We start from the raw sequence: 20,255 nt of genomic DNA, 5'->3' as shown, positions 1-20,255 counted from the left end.
ACAGGTTCAGAGCTATTGATTTAAGAGTGGAGCGATATTGGTGTTGTTCTAAAAATAGATGACAGTTCTTTCATCTGTTCTGCTTAATTCAAGAGATATTTCAAAGTGTGAGATGGAGTCATGGTAAGACGAAGGACTTTCAAGCAAAAGGTATGTTATTCAAATCTGAGCAGAGGTAATTCTATTTTTTTATTTTGTTGTTTTATTTTCAAAACATTGTGCACGTCAAATGGAAGTGGTGGTCTTTGAATTCGACGAGTTCAGCTATGGTCCAATGCACCGAGTTCATCATTGACGTTTGAGACGGGCGCTGTTTACTAAGAATGAATACTTTTTCATTCATCGAGTTCATGCAAGTGTTCATTTTTAGTAAACAGCGCCCGTCTCAAACGTCATTGTGTTCATTCGGTGCATTGGACCATTGATATTGATTTGATTCCAAAGTAGTGCATATTCAAATGCAGAACAGTTCGCATGGACGTGTATATTTTTTACCGTGTAGTTTGAGAGATACGTATCACTAGGGGTGAACACTCTGTTCTCTGAGCAGTTTAAAACTATTCATAAGGTAATTCAGTTAGAATTCATTTCTATATTATATATTTATTCTAATTTCTTATTTTCGTTGGACCACAGCGTCCAACAAGACGCTTTTTTTTACACGATTCAAGTGCGTTGACCCATCCGTCGGCTATCTTGCGCTGGTGTCCGCATACGTTAATTCGATCGCTCGTCCTGGCCCGCCATTCGTTGACAGCTAAACGGAGTGCGAGGGACCGCTGGCCTTCCTGCGTACGGTTTACGTATGATCGGGTAGCGTACCAGCACCGCCGACAACCCCCTCTCCGCATCTATAGATCGGCCGTAAAGGACTTGAGCCCGGGCCGCCGCCGTTACGTTCCGGTCGGTAGGCACTACGCTCCGTGCCACTGTGAATGTCCAGAACATCGCATGCCATCCTAGCCCCCGGTTGACGAACCGCTGGTAGCACCGAGAGCGTAACCCAAACCCTGCGCAGGTTAGTCTACACCTTTGGCCATGATTACACACACACAACATTGACACATACACTTACACCTATGTTTAAGAAAAAATGAATGAATATAAAACTATATAAATGAATTTAACACTAGATTTGTCATTAATACGACCATAGCCCTGAGGTAATTAGTCCGCCCGGGTGATCGTTTCTCTCTCTCTCTCTTGCGAGCACGTGTAGAATTTTTCACTTTTCAGTGCGTCTACCTCTGCTACGTCGTTTCCGATTTGTCCCTTTTTAGCGTTTACCAAAAAAACCGTTCCCCTGAGAATACTCCATTGCACAGTGACGTCACACACGACTTTTGACAGGTACTGGTCCTGTTGTTTACAGACGACTTTATTTTAATTTTGAGATACTTCTATCATTCTTTGGATTTTCTGATCGTTAATTACCTAAGCTTATCGATAATTACCAATATTTGAATGCGGAATGTATGGAATGTCTTCAACATCGTGAAATATGCAGATTTAATTTGGATCAAAAAAATTCTAAGTCCGAAACGTAAACAACAGGACCAGTACCTGTCAAAATAGTGAGGTTAGGTTTGCCGCGCGCAATGACCTATTGCACTCATGCACATAAACAGTATAGTCGGGCAACATAAAACACACGACCAGTGGTCTCTCATTTATGAGAGTGGCGCTTAAACCACTGAGTTTCCATGCAATTAATTAAGAATAGCGAAAGGAACGGTTACAACTGAAAGCATAATCGTCGATCAAATTATTTCCACAACAAAAATCCAGAGCTGAGGAAGAAATGTCTAGAGAAAGACCGATCACTTGACGAAGTACTAGCAATCGGATCGGTTGCAATGCAGCTTACCGTGTGATATCAAAATGAAACCAAACTTAAACTCAACGTAATGCAACGACTCTGGAAATTCAGTTCTTGAAGTCAAGACATTCAAGAAGTATCCCAAGAATCCTCGATGTTTCAAATGTGACGGCCGTCACCTTTCATGGGGATGGTATCCGCTGTGTCCCGCAAGAAATCAGAAATGCAAGAGTTGCAAACAAACAGGACATTTCGCTAGATGCTGTTTCCTGCGAAAGAAGAAGACTGAAGTGACCGGGGAACAACATAAAGAGATACAAGCGAATCACTCGACAACGTTAAAGTAGGAGGTGTACCAATCCCATTCATAATCGATACTGGCGCGGATGAGGACATTTTGAGCGAGAGCGATTGGCGTATGTTGGAACATGTCGGATTTGGAGCAAATGCAAGTTCGGAAAGGAAGTTCAAAAGTTTTCAAGGCATATGGTACAAACATTCCACTAACCATGCTCGGAGAAGTAGAGACGTATATAAACATCAACGGCAGGACTTCTGAAACAATTTTCTATGTCATACTTGGCGGAAAATGCTCTCTATTATCCGGAAATACTGCAGTCAAGTTAGGTTTGATCAAGTATCTCAAATTGAGATTCTCAATGTTGTCGAGAAAAACAATTTCCCATGCATTAAAGGTATGAATAACTAATTACACCTATGCCTGGCGTATTGTAGAGCTCCATAATCGTCTGTCTTGGGCAATGTTCCTCCAGTTTCCCCGCACGTTCAGTGTCCCCAGGTCCGATTCCACCACGTGCAGCCAGCGTGTTCGTGGCCTTCCACGAAGTCGCCGGCATCTATCTGGTTCTCTGTTGAATATTGTTTTTGCTATTTTTTCTTCCGACATTCGCACTAAGTGACCAGCCCACTGAAGTCTGCCGTATTTTATACGATTCACAATATTTTCTACTTTGTTTACTCCGTAGAAAGCCCTATTCGCAGCAGCAATACGTCTTTTCACTTCACGGGAAACGTCATTGTCACATGTCACAAGCGTTCCAAGGTAAACAAATTCTTCAACAACTTCAAACACATCCCCATCAAGCATTACCTCAGCACCAACACCACTAGGTCTTCCTCTATCTCTACCTGCCACCATGTACTTTGTCTTGGTAGAGTTAATGGTTAAGCCTATCCTCGCCGTTTCCCTCTCGATGTCGTCCGCAAAGCCCAGAAGCATATGCGACCGTGTGATGATAGTGCCGTTTCTCTGCACGCCAGATCTGCTATTAGGAGATCTGGCTTTTGAGTGCAATGTTGAACAATAAATTCGAAAGTGCATCACCCTGCTTCAATCCGTCTAAGGTCACAAACGAGGTTGACACTTCGTCTGCAATCCGAACACTTGATTTCGAGCCATCCGGCGTTGCACGTATCAGTCTAATCAGTTTCGCCGGAAAACCATGTTCGGACATCATCTGCTACTTTTTACTGAATCGTACGCTGCTTTGAATTCAATGAACATATGGTGAGCCTGCAAGTTGTACTCCCGGAATTCATCAAGGATCATCTGCAGGTTAAATATCTGATCCGTTATTGATCGGCCCTCACGAAAACCTGCCTGGCATTCACCGTTGAAGGACTCCTCAAGCGGTCTCCGTTTGCTAAACAGGACACGCGACAGGATTTTGAACGCAGCTAGTTGGTTAAAGCACCAGTCTAGCGTACTGTAGGGTCATGGGTTCGAACCCCATCGAAGGGAATGTGGTTACCTCCAATAAATTTCCCAAATCAATATCTTCCACATAATGTACATGATCACATATGAACCCCTTCCCTCCCCTCTTCTCCAGAAAGTGCTAAGTGAACGGCTCCTACCAACCTTATTCAGCAAATGTCTAAAAAGTCCTTCGCTATCCGGAGACAAAAATCAAGGTTTCGAGAGGCTTTGTCCACTTTGTAGGAAATACGTAACTTTTACGGCACCTAATAAAGAGTCGAGGATAAAAATTCTAATATATTTTTTCTGCCGGCGTCCTACGTCCTACGATGATTGTGTCTAGAAGCTTATTGTCAAAAATAATCGAGTCTTTCTTCGAGAGATGGTAATTGTCGAAAATTTAGCTGGATTCAGCATGATTCTATGCATGCCAATTGATGAGATTTCTTGCTCGGCAGAGCGGTGATTCTGGAATCCTAATCAAAAACATGCTGGTCTAGACTGAACATCAGACCCGTTTCTCGAAGAGGCAATTTTAATCCTGCATCAACTGGTAGTGCAAATGACGGATTTGGTCGTTTTTACTTTATTATTGTCAGGGGGATTTTTGTTGACCAAATTTTATGAAATTTGGCTACAATATTCTTTGTTATGCAAAGAATGTTTAGGCCAAATTTGAGCATGAGAAAATCCCCTGACAATAATAGAAGAAAACCTGCCGAAGCCATCATTTTCCTAGGTAAGTTAGGCGACATGTCTGAAAAAACAAAAATGTAAATCTAGGGAAATTGTCATCATATACGAAATATTTGTGACAACAAAAATGTTTTAGTTCCAATGATAACTGTATACCTTAATATTGTATGATTTTGTAGAACATTAACAAGCCAGACTGATAATAATGATGCATATTGGATGAAAAACTATAATTACGGAAGCTTATAAATACCTTATATTGTACCAACAAAACCTGTTTCTCCATGCGTCCTACGCGTCAACGCACAGGAAGTGGTCCGAATCCACACTGGTATAGACGAGTCCCTCCTGGGTCATGTAATCGGTTATGCTCCTAAAATATAACAAAATATCATTTAGCTTTTTTCAAAACCTTCCGTCTAAAAAAATCACTCACTGCATCTCCGAAGCGCTGATATGCGGGAACTTTTTCTGCAGCTCCTGCCGGCTGATTCCGATGTCTGACATGTGGCTCTTGATCGCCCTGTACACGACCAGATTCTTCCCGGATAAACCCATCGTGTTGTTGTCCGTTTCCATGAAACCTCCGCTGGAAGCCGTGTCTTTGGCGCCGGATTCAGCCCCGCTAGTGCCAGCACCTCCGCCACTTTTGGCATACTCCTCGCCCTTGTATCGGGCATTCAGCACCTCCAGCAGGTGAGTCGTCACCTCGTTGGGCGAGTGGACCATGTCTATCTTGAAGATCATCACCGCCTTACTTCCACCCTGGTGGCGTACCGAGCCCACAACCCTGGCGTAGGCGTTTTCCGCCACTCCGGGTGTGCTGCTGGTGTCGCCTTCCTCGAGCCACAGATGCGCATCCACCTGACCGGTGTGATCCTCCAGGCGGTAGGTGATCTTCGTCGACGAATGCGCCACCGTCCGGACGATCCCCACAAAGGTCACCATACTGTAGTGGATGCCAAACAGCTGCATGCCATCCTCGGACGATTCCTGGATCTGGCGGATGGTCAGCGGGAGAACGCCTTCGGCTTTGTTCTCCTGCGCGGCGCCACCCCCAGTAGCGTTGAATCCACCGGCACCAACTACGATGCAGGATGATAACTTAAAAGGCACGTAAAACTAATGTTTTGCGATACTTACAACTATCATTCATTTTGCTGTAATGTAGAGTAGAAAAGTCACTGAGATGGTTGATATTTTCTGCACTTAATACCAGGAATATTCCTGAAAATTTAGAGTTTTGCGGAACAAGATTAGAGCGAAAGCAGCGGTTTGTTTTGTGAGTAAACGCGCGCCAACTTTGACAGCTGTCGCTCGCGGATGAACCTCTATAAAGTGAACTTTAGTACAGTCCGGCGGATAGTGCATGAACTTTGTTAACGCTGATTGCACGGAGAAATAAATTTATCCTATTTACCTCTTTGCTGTGAAATTTACCATTTACAATTTTAAAAATGGATTTTCTTGATAATTCCTGATTATCTCGGAATTAAAATGTCGACCAAATAAAAAAAAACAAATTTGATTGGACGAAGTGGCCTTAACAGGTCGCCCCACCGATCGTCAGGGGCAGGCGATACCGAAGAGCGTGGCGATACAGAAGAGCGTGATCGGAGGAGCCACCCATCGAGATAAAGATGGACGGAGCTACCCTGACCAGGGGCATCAAGCCAGGACGGAGCTACCCTGACCAGGGGAATAATCAAGTTTGTAACCCTGATTTTGAAAAACTATGTGAACAAATAGTGACAACCATTTACCCCGAGAGCCTGTTTTTTTTTCGTATGACTACCAGGGGGAGAAGGCGGAGCACTGAATCCCTACCCCAACATGTGCGACATCTGGATTTGGTTCTAAACTGTAAATAACAGTGTTAATTCTCTACCACCTTTTTGTTATGGCGAGGCAATTTTTATGCACACTTTTGTTTTCGATATTTTATCAAAATTAAACACTCTATCATGCAGTCATATAAAAATGTGGTATGCTTGAGATACCTGCTTGATTATAGGGACTCGAAAAATAATTTATTTGCAGTAACTAACCGAATATAAAAATGTTCGCATTAACGATTTCGCCCTAACACCGGTTCTAAGCTACGATGCAGAGTACACGAGCTTTGTTCGCCAGTGACAGGCGTACGAGGCCCTTGATGACTACACACAGGACGTCGAGCGCACTTGCTTTACTATGTGCACTGTAGATTAACGTCCCTCAACTAATTATTGCGCATAAATCCCAAAATTTTATTCCCACCTTTGGGATTCCGCGCCTAGCACTCAGCGCCAGACTCGGCGACAAGGGAAGAATTATCAAGTTTGTAACCCTGATTTTTGAAAATTATTATCGCTAGTCAAGTTGAAAACCGAAATGGGGGACTACTAGCGAAGTTGGATTTTTCTCGCAATCCGTACGTTAAACCCAGGGGGGGAGTAAGCCTGTCATCCACGAACAAATCAAGCCTACCTAAGATGTATTATCCGGGCCTCGCCGCTTGGGAAAGGCGGGCCACCATGGGCCACCCCGCTTGGCAAGTGTAACATTTTTTGAACTGGAATCTTGTAGGATATTGGTTAACCTACACTACTGCTGACTAACGAAAAAATTGTGGGATTGTTTATTTACATTTGCTTCATACTACATGCAGAGGAGGCGCGATGCGCCGCATATGAATCTATACCATTTCGTCGAAAGACATTTCGTCGAATGACATTTAGTCGAATGACATTTGGTCGAAAAGACATTACGTCGAATGGACATTTGGTCGAAAGGACATTTAGTCGAAAATGTTTTTTTAATCCACTAGATACGCAGGACATTTGGTCGAATGACGTTTGGTCGAAAAGACACTACGTCGAAAGGACATTTGGTCGAATTGACATTTAGTCGAAATCTGATTCAAGTATGAAAAATCTTCGTACATCTGGTCGAATGACGTTTGGTCGAAAGCGAGTTTTGAATTAAAAATCTTGGTAAATTTAGTCTAACAATGTTCCGTCGAATGGTTATTTGAAAGAAAAGAACTTTAGTCAATAACATGATTTATTCTGGTTTCCAAAAAGTCACATAATTATTGCTCCAATATTGTCCAAAGAATGATGGGTCCATAAAATCAATAAATAATACGAAAACGGTGAATATCCCGAGAATATTTCCGACTGGATATTGAGTTTGGCGAACCCCTCTAACCGACTACGATGAATCTATACCACCTGGTCAAAAGAAATTCAGTCACCACTTCACCAGAAATTCAGAAATTCATGACCATTTGATCGGAATTAAATTTACGGCCAATAATAAACGAATTATGGTTGGAAGACAATTTCATTCTGAACTAATTATTGTATAAATATTAAGTGAAAGAAAGAGTTTCAATGAAAAGAATAAGAAAACCATTCTCATTTGACCAAATGACCTTTCGACTAAACGTCCTTTCGACGAAATGTCATTTGACCAAATGTCATTAGATTAGCTGTCAATCAACGAAATGTTCCAAAGCCGACTACGATGAAGAAGTAACATTGATGTCATTGGTTTTTGATAATGTGCCGAAAAAAAATAAAGGGTATTTCACCATCACTACCTAATATTTTGCTATTTCTGTAGGTTTTCAATTTTTCTATAATACACCAGAGTCTCCAGAAGTTTCTTTAGCTCAGGTGAAAAATCCTCATTGACATCCATATTCGTTTCTTCCGCTCTTCCGCACTTCCGCTGAACTTCCTCACGTCGACTGAATTCCTCTTATCAGTTTATCCATGAATCTTGTGGATTATTTATTCAAATTCAATCAAAAATCTATTGACGAATTATCCATTTAACTAATTACCTATTACCGACTAAACACTCTACATTGTCATTCCACTAAAAAGCTCAAAATAATTTTCTTGGCTAAACACTTTCAACATTCGACTAAATTTCCATTCGACTAAATGTCCTTTCGACTAAATGTCCGTTCGACTAAATGTCCATTCGACTAAATGTCCATTCGACTAAATGCCCATTTGACTAAATTTCCATTCGACTATATGTCCATTCGACTAAATGTCCCTTCGACCAAATGTACTTTCGACTAAATGTCATTCGACTAAACGTCATTCGACGAAATGTCATTCGACGAACTGTCCCAAAGCCGCCGCATATTACCCCCCTGGTTAAACCTAACTTCGCTAGTAGTGCGCTAGTCTAATTAGGCCTTAATTAGACTAACGCGCCACTAGCGAAGTTAGGTTTAACGTACGGATTGCGAGAAAAATCCAACTTCGCTAGTCCCGTATTCCGGTTTTCAACTTAATCGAGTATATCGGTTGGTTGTGTGAGTGCACCGATGTCAAAAAATAGAGCTTTATTTAGGTATTTTTTTTGTTGTCAACTGCAAGTTTTGACAGTATTATTTATGCAACGACTTTTGAGACTATTATTGGCATGCTGGGTTGACTTCGGTTTGATACCAGAAGTGGTTAATCTTGTTGACCAATTGAATTAAACTCCAGAATAATTTCCAGAACTATTTGGAGAACCTAGAGCATCTGCATTGAACTAATTTGAAATACATATTATTCGCAAGGTTTCTAGCTAGGGACTTTAAAGGACATGCTGGGCTGATTTGTGTTATGAAGTCTGAATCTTCTGAATCTGTAAATTATACTCCCATCGAAGATGGTAAATCGCTATTTTCTACATTTTGTATAGCAGCATTCCTGCTCCATCCCACCTCCCATCTCGTATGAGACAGCCGTGAAAGAATTGTGAGTTTCGCTTATAAGACGCACGGGAACCTGCTGTTTGAAATCATAATCCTCATGATTTCTTGATCGTACTATTCGACATGTTAACCGCAAGAACATGTACTTCTCAATAAGTAATTAGGTTCAGGTTCCCCTTAATACAAGTTGCTATACCAATGCTTGCACACTTGTGCATTTTGTTTAATTAAAAGGAATAGGTGAAATTTGCATAACAAGTTCAATCACAAGACGAATCATTGCATAAATCTACCATGCGTCTCCATATGCTGTTATGCCCAAGTAACCATGAAGCTATATATGCTTGTAAAAAACACAGCCCTAAAAGTTGACTTAAAGTGGAAAAGGGCAATTATAAGACCGAATAAATGGTTCATTACTTTGACAGGGGCAGCAGGGACTATGTCCAAGGGCTTGACGATCCCTCCCCAGGCCATCTGCGAGTTGTGGAGCCTGCCTAGGATGTGGTGGGGTTTGACAGTGGGCCCTGTTAAACCTCTATAAAAAGCTGCATGTATCCGCAAGTAGGCACCGCCAAAGCGACCGTGTGCCGCTCAAAGCGCACAAGCCCAAGTCCTGTGTCGGGTTTCTTCAACTATTAATTAAATAACACTGACAAACAACAAATCAATTTTATAATTTCACTTATTATTATTTTTCTTTTCATTTTTTTTCATTTTTTTCGTCACCTCACTTTAACATCCGTTTTCAGCAACATTCGTCACAAAACTGATTATCCTCGAACTGAGAGAAGCCCTACAGCGGATTACTCTCTCCGCTCTCCGCTCGAATAGAATTATTTGCTGTCCAAGGGGATCTCCATATCTCGCGTTCACGGCAAATGAATGTTTGTTTTCTTTTCACTCTAATAATTTGTCGTACAAACTCCAAAGTATGAAATACTAGAATACGTGTATGACACGATTGTTTTAAACTAATATTATCTTGAACAGACGCGGATACCAAATGATATTGTACTATTTCCTACATCCTTCTTCTCCTCTACTCTTGATCAATTGTAACATTTTGAATCGAATAATATTTAAATTTATTATAAAAGTAAAAAAAACATTAAACAGTTCAAAAAACTTCATAAAGAGTAAAATATCAATAGAAATTGAATTATTATATATTTAATCCTATTTGAATACATATTTGAGATGGCTGATTTAATATGATGTTCTGAAAAGAGAAAATGGTTAATAACGTATTAAAACTGCAATTATGTGAAACGAGACTTACCATGACCATGAATTAAAAGTGAAATAGAATAATTGAAATTAAGCACAATCTTTGAAACTAGGGTAAAGTGCCCTATAGTGGACCCTTAACCAATAGTGGACCCTCCAGCCATTTTTGCATTATTACTGCACAATGCCAACATTTTGCAATGAAATTCTATCGGGAGAACCTACCTTACAGTCCTATGATTTGATTACATGCATTTGAAATGCTATGGAAAGTAAAATTAGATGATTTTTTACAATTCTATAAAAAATAAACACGAGAGTGTCCATTATAGGAATATTTTGGGGGGTCCATAATAGGGAAGAAGAACGTCCCGAAACGGGACATGAAAATCAAATGAAGTGTCGACTATAGGGAAGCAATTTCCTATTATAGACCCCCAGGGGGTCTACTATAGGGCGAATTCAGTTAGACTTGAAAATGTTAATTTTAACGAATAACGTCGTGTATTTTGGTGTTTTATGTATGTATCGTGAAGAGGGGATGCAGAGCTTGTTTTTAGATATCAAGCAGAGTTAATATGTTGAAATTTTTTAAGCCTTATGACAGAAAGAGCAAAATTCCGCTACTAGGGGGTCCACTATTGGGCATTTTACCCTATGATACTGATACACGTTACTTACAGTTTCTATTAGTAATTCAGGCTTCACACGTTTGAAATGTCTACCGATTCGAAAATAACACCAATATCTTCATATATCCTCAAGTATCACGTAGAGCTCACCAGGCTCTAGAACAGGCTCAGACCAGGCTCAGCTCATCTCAGTTTACATTTTCTAACACTAATACACGGCAACAACTGATCTTGTTCTTGCAGTCATGGGTAGAGCTTACCAGGCTCTAGAAAATCAATCTTGCATCAAAACCAGCAAAATTACAACAGCATTCTCAGTCCATCTCAGTTTACACTTTCTAACTCTAATACATGGCAACAGCTGATCTTGTTCATGCAGTTATGGGTAGAGCTTACCAGGCTCTAAAAAATCAATCTTGCATCAAAACCAGAAAAAAAATCCAATAATATTCTCAGTTTATCTCAATTTACACTTTCTAACACATGGCAACCGCTGATCTTGTTCATGCATTCATGGGTAGAGCATACCAGACTCTCAAAAATCAATCTTGCATCAAAACCAGAAAAATTACAACAGCATTCTCGATTCATCTCAGCTTACACTTTCTAACTCTAATACATGGCAACAGCTGATCTTGTTCATGCAGTCATGGGTAGAGCTTACCAGGCTCTAGAAAATCAATCTTGCATCAAAACCAGAAAAAATCCAATAATATTCTCAGTTCATCTCAGTTAACACTTTCTAACACTAATACATGGCAACAGCTGATCTTGTTCATGCAGTCATGGGTAGAGCTTACCAGGCTCTAGAAAATCAATCTTGCATCAAAACCAGAAAAATTCCAATAATATTCTCAGTTTACCTCAGTTTACACTTTCTAACACTAATACATGGCAACAGCTGATCTTGTTCATGCAGTCATGGGTAGAGCTTACCAGGCTCTAGAAAATCAATCTTGCATCAAAACCAGAAAAAATCCAATAATATTCTCAGTTCATCTCAGTTTACACTTTCTAACACTAATAAAAGGCACCAGCTGATCTTGTTCATGCAGTCATGGGTAGAACTTACCAGGCTCTAGAAAATCAATCTTGCATCAAAACCAGAAAAATTCCAATAATATTCTCAGTTTATCTCAGTTTACACTTTCTAACACTAATACATGGCAACAGCTGATCTTGTTCATGCAGTCATGGGTAGAGCTTACCAGGCTCTATAACATCAATCTTGCATCAAAACCGGAAAATTTCCAACAGCATTCTCGATTCATCTCAGCTTACACTTTCTAACACTAATACACGCGTCAGCTAATCTTTGTCATGCAGTCATCGTCAGAGCTTATCAATCGGATATTAAATTTGCTTCTATAGGATCCACCCGGATCAAACGTCATCTCAGAGACGCACCAATCCACTCGGAGATTGGATTTTTCCATGTGATCCACCCGGATCAAACGTCCACACAGAGACGCACCAACCCACTCGGAGATTGGATTTCTTCATACCATTTACACTTATCAAACGTTGCTAAATACAATTATTATTGACATAAGGAAAATTCCAATAATATTCTCAGTTTATCTCAGTTTACACTTTCTAACACTAATACATGGCAACAGCTGATCTTGTTCATGCAGTCATGGGTGGAGCTTACCAGGCTCTAGAAAATCAATCTTGCATCAAAACCAGAAAAATTCCAATAATATTCTCAGTTCATCTCAGTTTACACCTTCTAACACATATACATGGCAACAGCTGATCTTGTTCATGCAGTCATGGGTAGAGCTTACCAGGCTCTAGAAAATCAATCTTGCATCAAAACCAGAAAAAATCCAATAATATTCTCAGTTCATCTCAGTTTACACTTTCTAACACTAATAAAAGGCACCAGCTGATCTTGTTCATGCAATCATGGGTAGAACTTACCAGGCTCTAGAAAATCAATCTTGCATCAAAACCAGAAAAATTCCAATAACTCTACTCAGTTCATCTCAGTTTACACTTTCTAACACTAATACATGGCAACAGCTGATCTTGTTCATGCAGTCATGGGTAGAGCTTACCAGGCTCTATAACATCAATCTTGCATCAAAACCAGAAAATTTCCAACAGCATTCTCGATTCATCTCAGCTTACACTTTCTAACACTAATACACGCGTCAGCTAATCTTTGTCTTGCAGTCATCGTCAGAGCTTATCAATCGGATATTAAATTTGCTTCTTTAGGATCCACCCGGATCAAACGTCATCTCAGAGACGCACCAATCCACTCGGAGATTGGATTTTTCCATGTGATCCACCCGGATCAAACGTCCACACAGAGACGCACCAACCCACTCGGAGATTGGATTTCTTCATACCATTTACACTTATCAAACGTTGCTAAATACAATTATTATTGACATCAGGAAAATTCCAATAATATTCTCAGTTCATCTCAGTTTACACTTTCTAACACTAACACATGGCAACAGCTGATTTTGTTCATGCAGTCATGGAAAAAGCATACCAGGCTCTAGAAAATCAATCTTGCATTAAAACCAGAACAAAATCCAATAACATTCTCAGTTCATCTCAGTTTACACTTTCTAACACTAATACATGGCAACAGCTGATCTTGTTCATGCAGTCATGGGTAGAACTTACCAGGCTCTAGAAAATCAATCTTGCAGCAAAACCAGAAAAATTCCAATAATATTCTCAGTTCATCTCAGTTTACACTTTCTAACACTAATACATGGCAACAGCTGATCTTGTTCATGCAGTCATGGATAGAGCATACCAGGCTCTAGAAAATCAATCTTGCATCAAAACCAGAAAAATTCCAATAATATTCTCAGTTCATCTCAGTTTACACTTTCTAACACTAATACATGGCAACAGCTGATCTTGTTCATGCAGTCATGGATAGAGCTTACCAGGCTCTAGAACATCAATCTTGCATCAAAACCAGAAAATTTCCAACAGCATTCTCGATTCATCTCAGCTTACACTTTCTAACACTAATACACGCATCAGCTAATCTTTGTCATGCAGTCATCGTCAGAGCTTATCAATCGGATATTAAATGTGCTTCTATAGGATCCACCCGGATCAAACGTCATCTCAGAGACGCACCAATCCACTCGGAGATTGGATTTTTCCATGTGATCCACCCGGATCAAACGTCCACACAGAGACGCACCAATCCAGAAAAATTCCAATAATATTCTTAGTTTATCTAAATTTACACTTTCTAACACTAATACATGGCAACAGCTGATCTTGTCCATGCAGTCATGGGTAGAGCTTACCAGGCTCTAGAAAATCAATCTTGCATCAAAACCAGAAAAATTCCAATAATATTCTCAGTTCATCTCAGTTTACACTTTCTAACACTAATAAAAGGCACCAGCTGATCTTGTTCATGCAGTCATGGGTAGAGCTTACCAGGCTCTAGAAAATCAATCTTGCATCAAAACCAGAAAAATTCCAATAATATTCTCAGTTCATCTCAGTTTACACTTTCTAACACTAATACATGGCAACAGCTGATCTTGTTCATGCAGTCATGGATAGAGCATACCAGGCTCTAGAAAATCAATCTTGCATCAAAACCAGAAAAATTCCAATAATATTCTCAGTTCATCTCAGTTTACACTTTCTAACACTAATACATGGCAACAGCTGATCTTGTTCATGCAGTCATGGGTAGAGCTTACCAGGCTCTAGAACATCAATCTTGCATCATAACTAGAAAAATTTCCAACAGCATTCTCGATTCATCTCAGCTTACACTTTCTAACACTAATACACGCGTCAGCTAATCTTTGTCATGCAGTCATCGTTAGAGCTTATCAATCGGATATTAAATTTGCTTCTATAGGATCCACCCGGATCAAACGTCCACTCAGAGACGCACCAAACCACTCGGAGATTGGATTTTTTCATGTGATCCACCCGGATCAAACGTCCACACAGAGACGCACCAACCCACTTGGATTTCTTCATACCATTCACACTTATCAAACGTTGCTAAATACAATTATTATTCACAATCAGGAAAATTCCATTAATATTCTCAGTTTATCTCAGTTTACACTTTCTAACACTAATAAAAGGCACCAGCTGATCTTGTTCATGCAGTCATGGGTAGAATTTACCAGGCTCTAGAAAATCAATCTTGCATCAAAACCAGAAAAATTCCAATAATATCCTCAGTTCATCCCAGCTTACACTTTCTAAACTAATACACGCATAAGCTGATCTTTGCCATGCAGTCATAGTCAGAGTTCATCAATCGGAGAATAAATCTGCTTCTATAGGATCCACCCGGATCAAACGTCCACTCAGAGACGCACCAAATCACTTGGACATTGGATTTCTTCATATCATTCCACTTATCAAACGTTACTGAATGCAATTATTATTCACAAGGAAAATTCCAATAATATTCTCAGTTCATCTCAGTTTACACTTTCTAACTCATACACATGGCAACAGCGTTCACTGCAAGCTAGTGAATCTTAAACTGAACTAGTCTGAACTGGTCTAGACCTTCTTAACCATTTTGTAGAAGATAAATCTGTAATAGTTTCCGAGATATTTAACCCAAATATTAATTTCTTACTAGCGTCACAAAGCGAATGAAACTCAAACTAAACTTATTCTCAATATAATGGTCTTGACTATTGCCACAAAGCGAATGGATATCAGATTCTTAGATATCCAGTCCAATCATGTGTACTAGTGTTCGTCCCTACGAACAAATTTGTCATAGATGTCAACTTTCAAAATCATATAAATTCCGTGATATCTTTTCCAAACTATGTTTTCGTATAAACTAGCGCCGCCAATTGGCCAATTTCAAAACCAAAAAGATGTTAAATACAACATGTTCGTTCTTCCGGTCAACTTTGATATAGATGTCAATGCTCAAAATCTGATGAATTCTGAGATAACTTACCCAAATGATGTTTTCGTATACACAGCGCTGCCAAGTGGTTGAATTCAAAACCAAAACGATCTTCAATACAACGTGTTCGTCCTCCCTCCGAACAACTCTGTCGAAGATGTCAACTTTTAAAATCACATGATTTCCGCGATATCTTTTCCAGACTATGTTTTCGTATAAACCAGCGCCGCCAATTGGCCAATTTCAAAAGCAAAACGATCTTCAATACAACGTGTTCGTCGCTTCGAAAAACTTCGTTAAAGATGTCAACTTTTAAAATCTCACAAATTCCAAAATATCATATTCAAATATGTAATGTTCTCGTATAAACTAACGCCGCCAAGTGGCCAAATTCAGAATCAAAAAGATTTTTAATGTGTTTAGCAATCGCATTCTTCAATACAATTTTATTCAATTACAATATTCGCAAACAGCCCTGTAATATGATTATAATTAGACAAAAATCTTCAACAACCCTGTACAGCAATGTGTGTGTATACATCATTATTTCCTGCTCTAGCTCGGGTTTGGTATATCGGCAATCAACAAAACTGCGCTTGAACTTCGAAGCGCAATCCAGCAAAAAGAAAACAAAACTTACTTGAATAATCCGGCAAAGTCAAAATTCCAATGAGTTAAAAAAATGGCCGCATCGCATCACCAAACACTTTCGTTCACACTACAAAAACGGCACGCCAACGCCATGAATAGGGAGCGTAAACTATTATATACCGACCATGCCATTGTCGGGTTTCTTCAACTATTAATTAAATAACACTGACAAACAACAAATCAATTTTATAATTTCACTTTTTATTATTTTTCTTTTCATTTTTTTTCATTTTTTTCGTCACCTCACTTTAACATCCGTTTTCAGCAACATTCGTCACAAAACTGATTATCCTCGAACTGAGAGAAGCCCTACAGCGGATTACTCTCTCCGCTCTCCGCTCGAATAGAATTATTTGCTGTCCAAGGGGATCTCCATATCTCGCGTTCACGGCAAATGAATGTTTGTTTTCTTTTCACTCTAATAATTTGTCGTACAAACTCCAAAGTATGAAATACTAGAATACGTGTATGACACGATTGTTTTAAACTAATATTATCTTGAACAGACGCGGATACCAAATGATATTGTACTATTTCCTACATCCTGGTGTTAGGTGGGACGCTAAACAGCCCTGACACGATGGCCCTCCGGCGAGACAGGAGGTTTGCGCAGGCCCAATAAGCCGCATGGAAAACCAATAATTACGAACAATATAAGAGATAATGCGACTCGATATAATCGGCAAAGACCTAGGCGACGAATAAAGGATCACGATTGGAAGCTTGGAACATGGAACTGCAAGTCGCTAGGTTTCGCAGGTTGCGACAGGATGATCTACGATGAATTACATCCCCGCAACTTCGACGTCGTGGCGCTGCAGGAGATTTGCTGGACAGGACAGAAAGTGTGGAAAAGCGGGCATCGGGCGGCTACCTTCTACCAAAGCTGTGGCACCACCAACGAGCTGGGAACCGGCTGCGCCAACGCGTGATTGGGTGGCAGCCAATCAACGCAAGGATGTGCAAGCTGAGGATTAAAGGCCGTTTCTTCAACTAAAGCATCATCAACGTGCACTGCCCACACGAAGGGAGACCCGACGACGAGAAAGAAGCGTTCTACGTGTAATAGCTAGTTAAGAACCCCTGTTTGACATCAGTTTTATGAGAAGTATTTCTCTTCTGAAAATTGAGCAAATGATTAAAGAGCGGAGGATATATATATATGGTCATGCTTTCACTGAAATACAGCAGTATGTTTTAGACATTCAACAAGACTTGATCTTGTCAGTATACCCTGAAAGAATACCGTCAGTATAACCTATAGATAGTAGAATCTATAGATAGTAGAATCTATAGATGAGCGAAAGCATGGCTGAGTCGATTTTTTTGCCCGTGCACACGCGCATTTGACGTCACAGCCCTTAACGTTTCCATTGAAATTGTGACGTCATGCTCGTTTGGAGACGCGTTTGACAGTTCGTTTGGAGACAGAGGATTTATATTCGCTCATCTATATATTCCACTATCTATAGTATAACCGTGATCTAAAACAGTGGCGACGAGGATAATAAGTGATTTTTTGTTGACTCTCGCTTTTGTGCACCAGGATTAATTGTCACAACCGCAGTATTAATTGTACTTTGGTGTGAAAGTGCTTTTTTCACATTCTAAGGAATTGTGAGTAGTATAGAGAACAATTATTTTCTTCTATTTGTTGGCCGCCATTTGGAAAAATAATACATTCCTTTTTTTTAAACCAACACGAATGCGTTTCTGTAAGCCAATTGACGATACCACAGTCAACTGTGGTAAAAGGCAGTGAAGTTATATGTCGTTTTTTTGGATTTTCGTTGGTGTTTGGTGAAGGATTGTAGTTATAACATCAGCTAACTAGTGAGTAGTAAGGTAGAAATACACACAAAAAAAAATCGTTGGTAAGAGTAAAAGAATCGTTGGTAAATTCAAGAAAATGCGTTAGTGATTTTCAGTAGAAAGTATAGCACTGTCGGTTTAACGAACGCAAAACTTTTATTTCAGGATTGTTGGCTCTGATGTTGTTTTAACAATTCACCACTCTTAAATGTATTATCATGTTCTCAAAATAAAAGTTTTTTTCGCTTTTATTTTAATAGTTATTGCTTCTTAATGTTAATGGTGTGTTTATGCTTTTCTTTATTTACATCAATAATAAAAATAACACAAAAGAAACGTCAAGTTAAACAAAGTTTATTAATAACAAAAAAAGCAGCTATTGAATCCATAATTTATGAGTTTTCAGCATATGAATTATAAGCAACAATCTTTCTGGTCTTGCAAGTTACCAATTTCCACGTTGTTGCCGGCGCTGATGCGGACATCATTCCACTTACGTAAAACTGCTCACCTACCGTATCAACTGAACTCCCAAAGATTAGCGAGTGCGCTATGGTTTGGGAACGTATAGATGTATTACCCTCTCCGGGTTCCATCTGTCCGGTGAGCTGTCGGGTTTCCACGATGGCAGTTTCTGCAATAAAAAAACCAGATTAATCGAGTAAAAACCATGATCACAATAAGGACATATAGGTATCTAGTTTAGACAAGACTTAGGCACAGTGAATTTCGAAATCAGTTGAGCAAGATAACCTACCTACTTGAAGAAGTAAACATCTCATTAACAGGTTTTTCTCAGCACATCAATCTTCCTCGGCACCTCCGCGGCGTTTGTTGGTTAACTTGCCTTTTGTGACACTTTTTCGTCTGCTTTTGGTCGTTTTATCTCCTGCATCCAGGTAGTTACGGTTACAAGACGTGTCTAAATCACAGACACAAGGAAGAAAAGCTTCCGGCCTCGCTCCCGGCGATAGATTTTCATCGTAGCTAAATCGATTTCGGCGATAGATTTTCATTGTGCAGATGTTAGTCGTTGATGACCCCAACGAAATCATTGCTTCTTTTCCCTACGTCTTTTTTTAAACTGATGACAAAAGATGAGTGATTCCATCTGGTTTCCATCGACGATGTTTGCACCATACCTTCGTCTCGAAGGAACTCTCGGAACCTTTGATGAATAACGAGAAATATTATATTAGAATACTTTTAAAACAAATGGAGAAATAAATAACCTATCTGTTTAGTATAACATGGTACAATACCAGGAAAAATTAAAATTATTTTCTGTATGTTTATTTGGTATAACTTTTTTGGCGCAACTTTCAGTGACAGATCGTCGTATGCGCAGGTCGTTTGCTGCCAGTTGAATTTGTTTTGCTATCAGTGTTGCCAAAATTGTTAGATGTTTAAGTTTGTTTAACTATTTCACACATTTTGATCTGAGAGCTCTACTGTGAAAATAACAATTTTTTGCGAAGAAAAAAACTTTCAAATCAATCAATTTAGCGTTTGACTTAAAAGTTTCAGCATTCAATAATACCAAATTTTCTTTACTTTTGAAATAAAATTAGAAAATGTTGTAATCACAATTTTTTTTCGCTCTGTGTACCGTTATTTGTGTGAAGTACCTTTCGGTAAGCGAGTGTCCGCAAATGATTGGCTAGTTCATTCATTTTGTTTTTCTCGTATTTGGCTGTACGGTGCAAAATAAAAAATAAAAGAGGAAGTTAGCTGTTGTTGCCGAAGTGTTGCTGTGTTTTATCAACCGGGAGAAGAAAGCGAGTTGGATTGCTGTTGCTGTTGAATTTGTGGCCATCGTAGTAGCCGCCAGGTTCAGTGAACCAAGTGGACCAGACTGCATGCTGTTGTTGTTGCTGGTTGCCAGACTTTTGCGCTGTGTGGATTTTTTTGTTTGGACTACGGCTCAGATAGAGCTTTTGTTTCGTCGCAGCGTTTAGCCAGGTACGTGTTTTTGCCTTTCTCGTATACTAAGTATACGTAAAGGCTATATGATCGCTCCAAAAACAAACTTTTTATAGAAGGCCCGGAGACCCATAGTGTTATATACCGATCGACTCAGCTCGACGAATTGA

At 39.7% G+C, this 20,255-nt stretch overlaps 1 protein-coding gene and 1 long non-coding RNA gene across 2 annotated transcripts; both read right to left on the bottom strand.

The window, feature by feature from the left end:
• Nucleotides 1–4,362: 4,362 nt before the first annotated feature.
• On the bottom strand, nt 4,363–5,550 carry LOC134212318 (replication protein A 32 kDa subunit-like). Its single transcript, XM_062690070.1, has 3 exons — nt 5,379–5,550; nt 4,672–5,320; nt 4,363–4,608 (listed from the first exon to the last, which is right to left on the bottom strand). The coding sequence occupies exons 1-3, from the start codon at nt 5,389–5,391 to the stop codon at nt 4,527–4,529; spliced, it is 744 nt and encodes a 247-aa protein (XP_062546054.1). The 5' UTR covers nt 5,392–5,550; the 3' UTR covers nt 4,363–4,526.
• Nucleotides 5,551–18,454: 12,904 nt separating this feature from the next.
• LOC134212315 (uncharacterized) lies at nt 18,455–19,501 on the bottom strand. The gene is made up of 3 exons (XR_009979241.1): nt 19,395–19,501; nt 18,920–19,330; nt 18,455–18,796 (listed from the first exon to the last, which is right to left on the bottom strand). It is a non-coding gene; the product is annotated as an uncharacterized LOC134212315 (long non-coding RNA).
• Between the last annotated feature and the right edge of the window lie 754 nt (nt 19,502–20,255).

Source organism: Armigeres subalbatus, chromosome 1 (genome assembly GCF_024139115.2).
Source record: "Armigeres subalbatus isolate Guangzhou_Male chromosome 1, GZ_Asu_2, whole genome shotgun sequence".
NCBI lineage: Eukaryota > Metazoa > Arthropoda > Insecta > Diptera > Culicidae > Armigeres > Armigeres subalbatus.
Note: the sequence above shows the minus strand (reverse complement) of the source record. Positions and strands in the feature narration are given on the sequence as shown.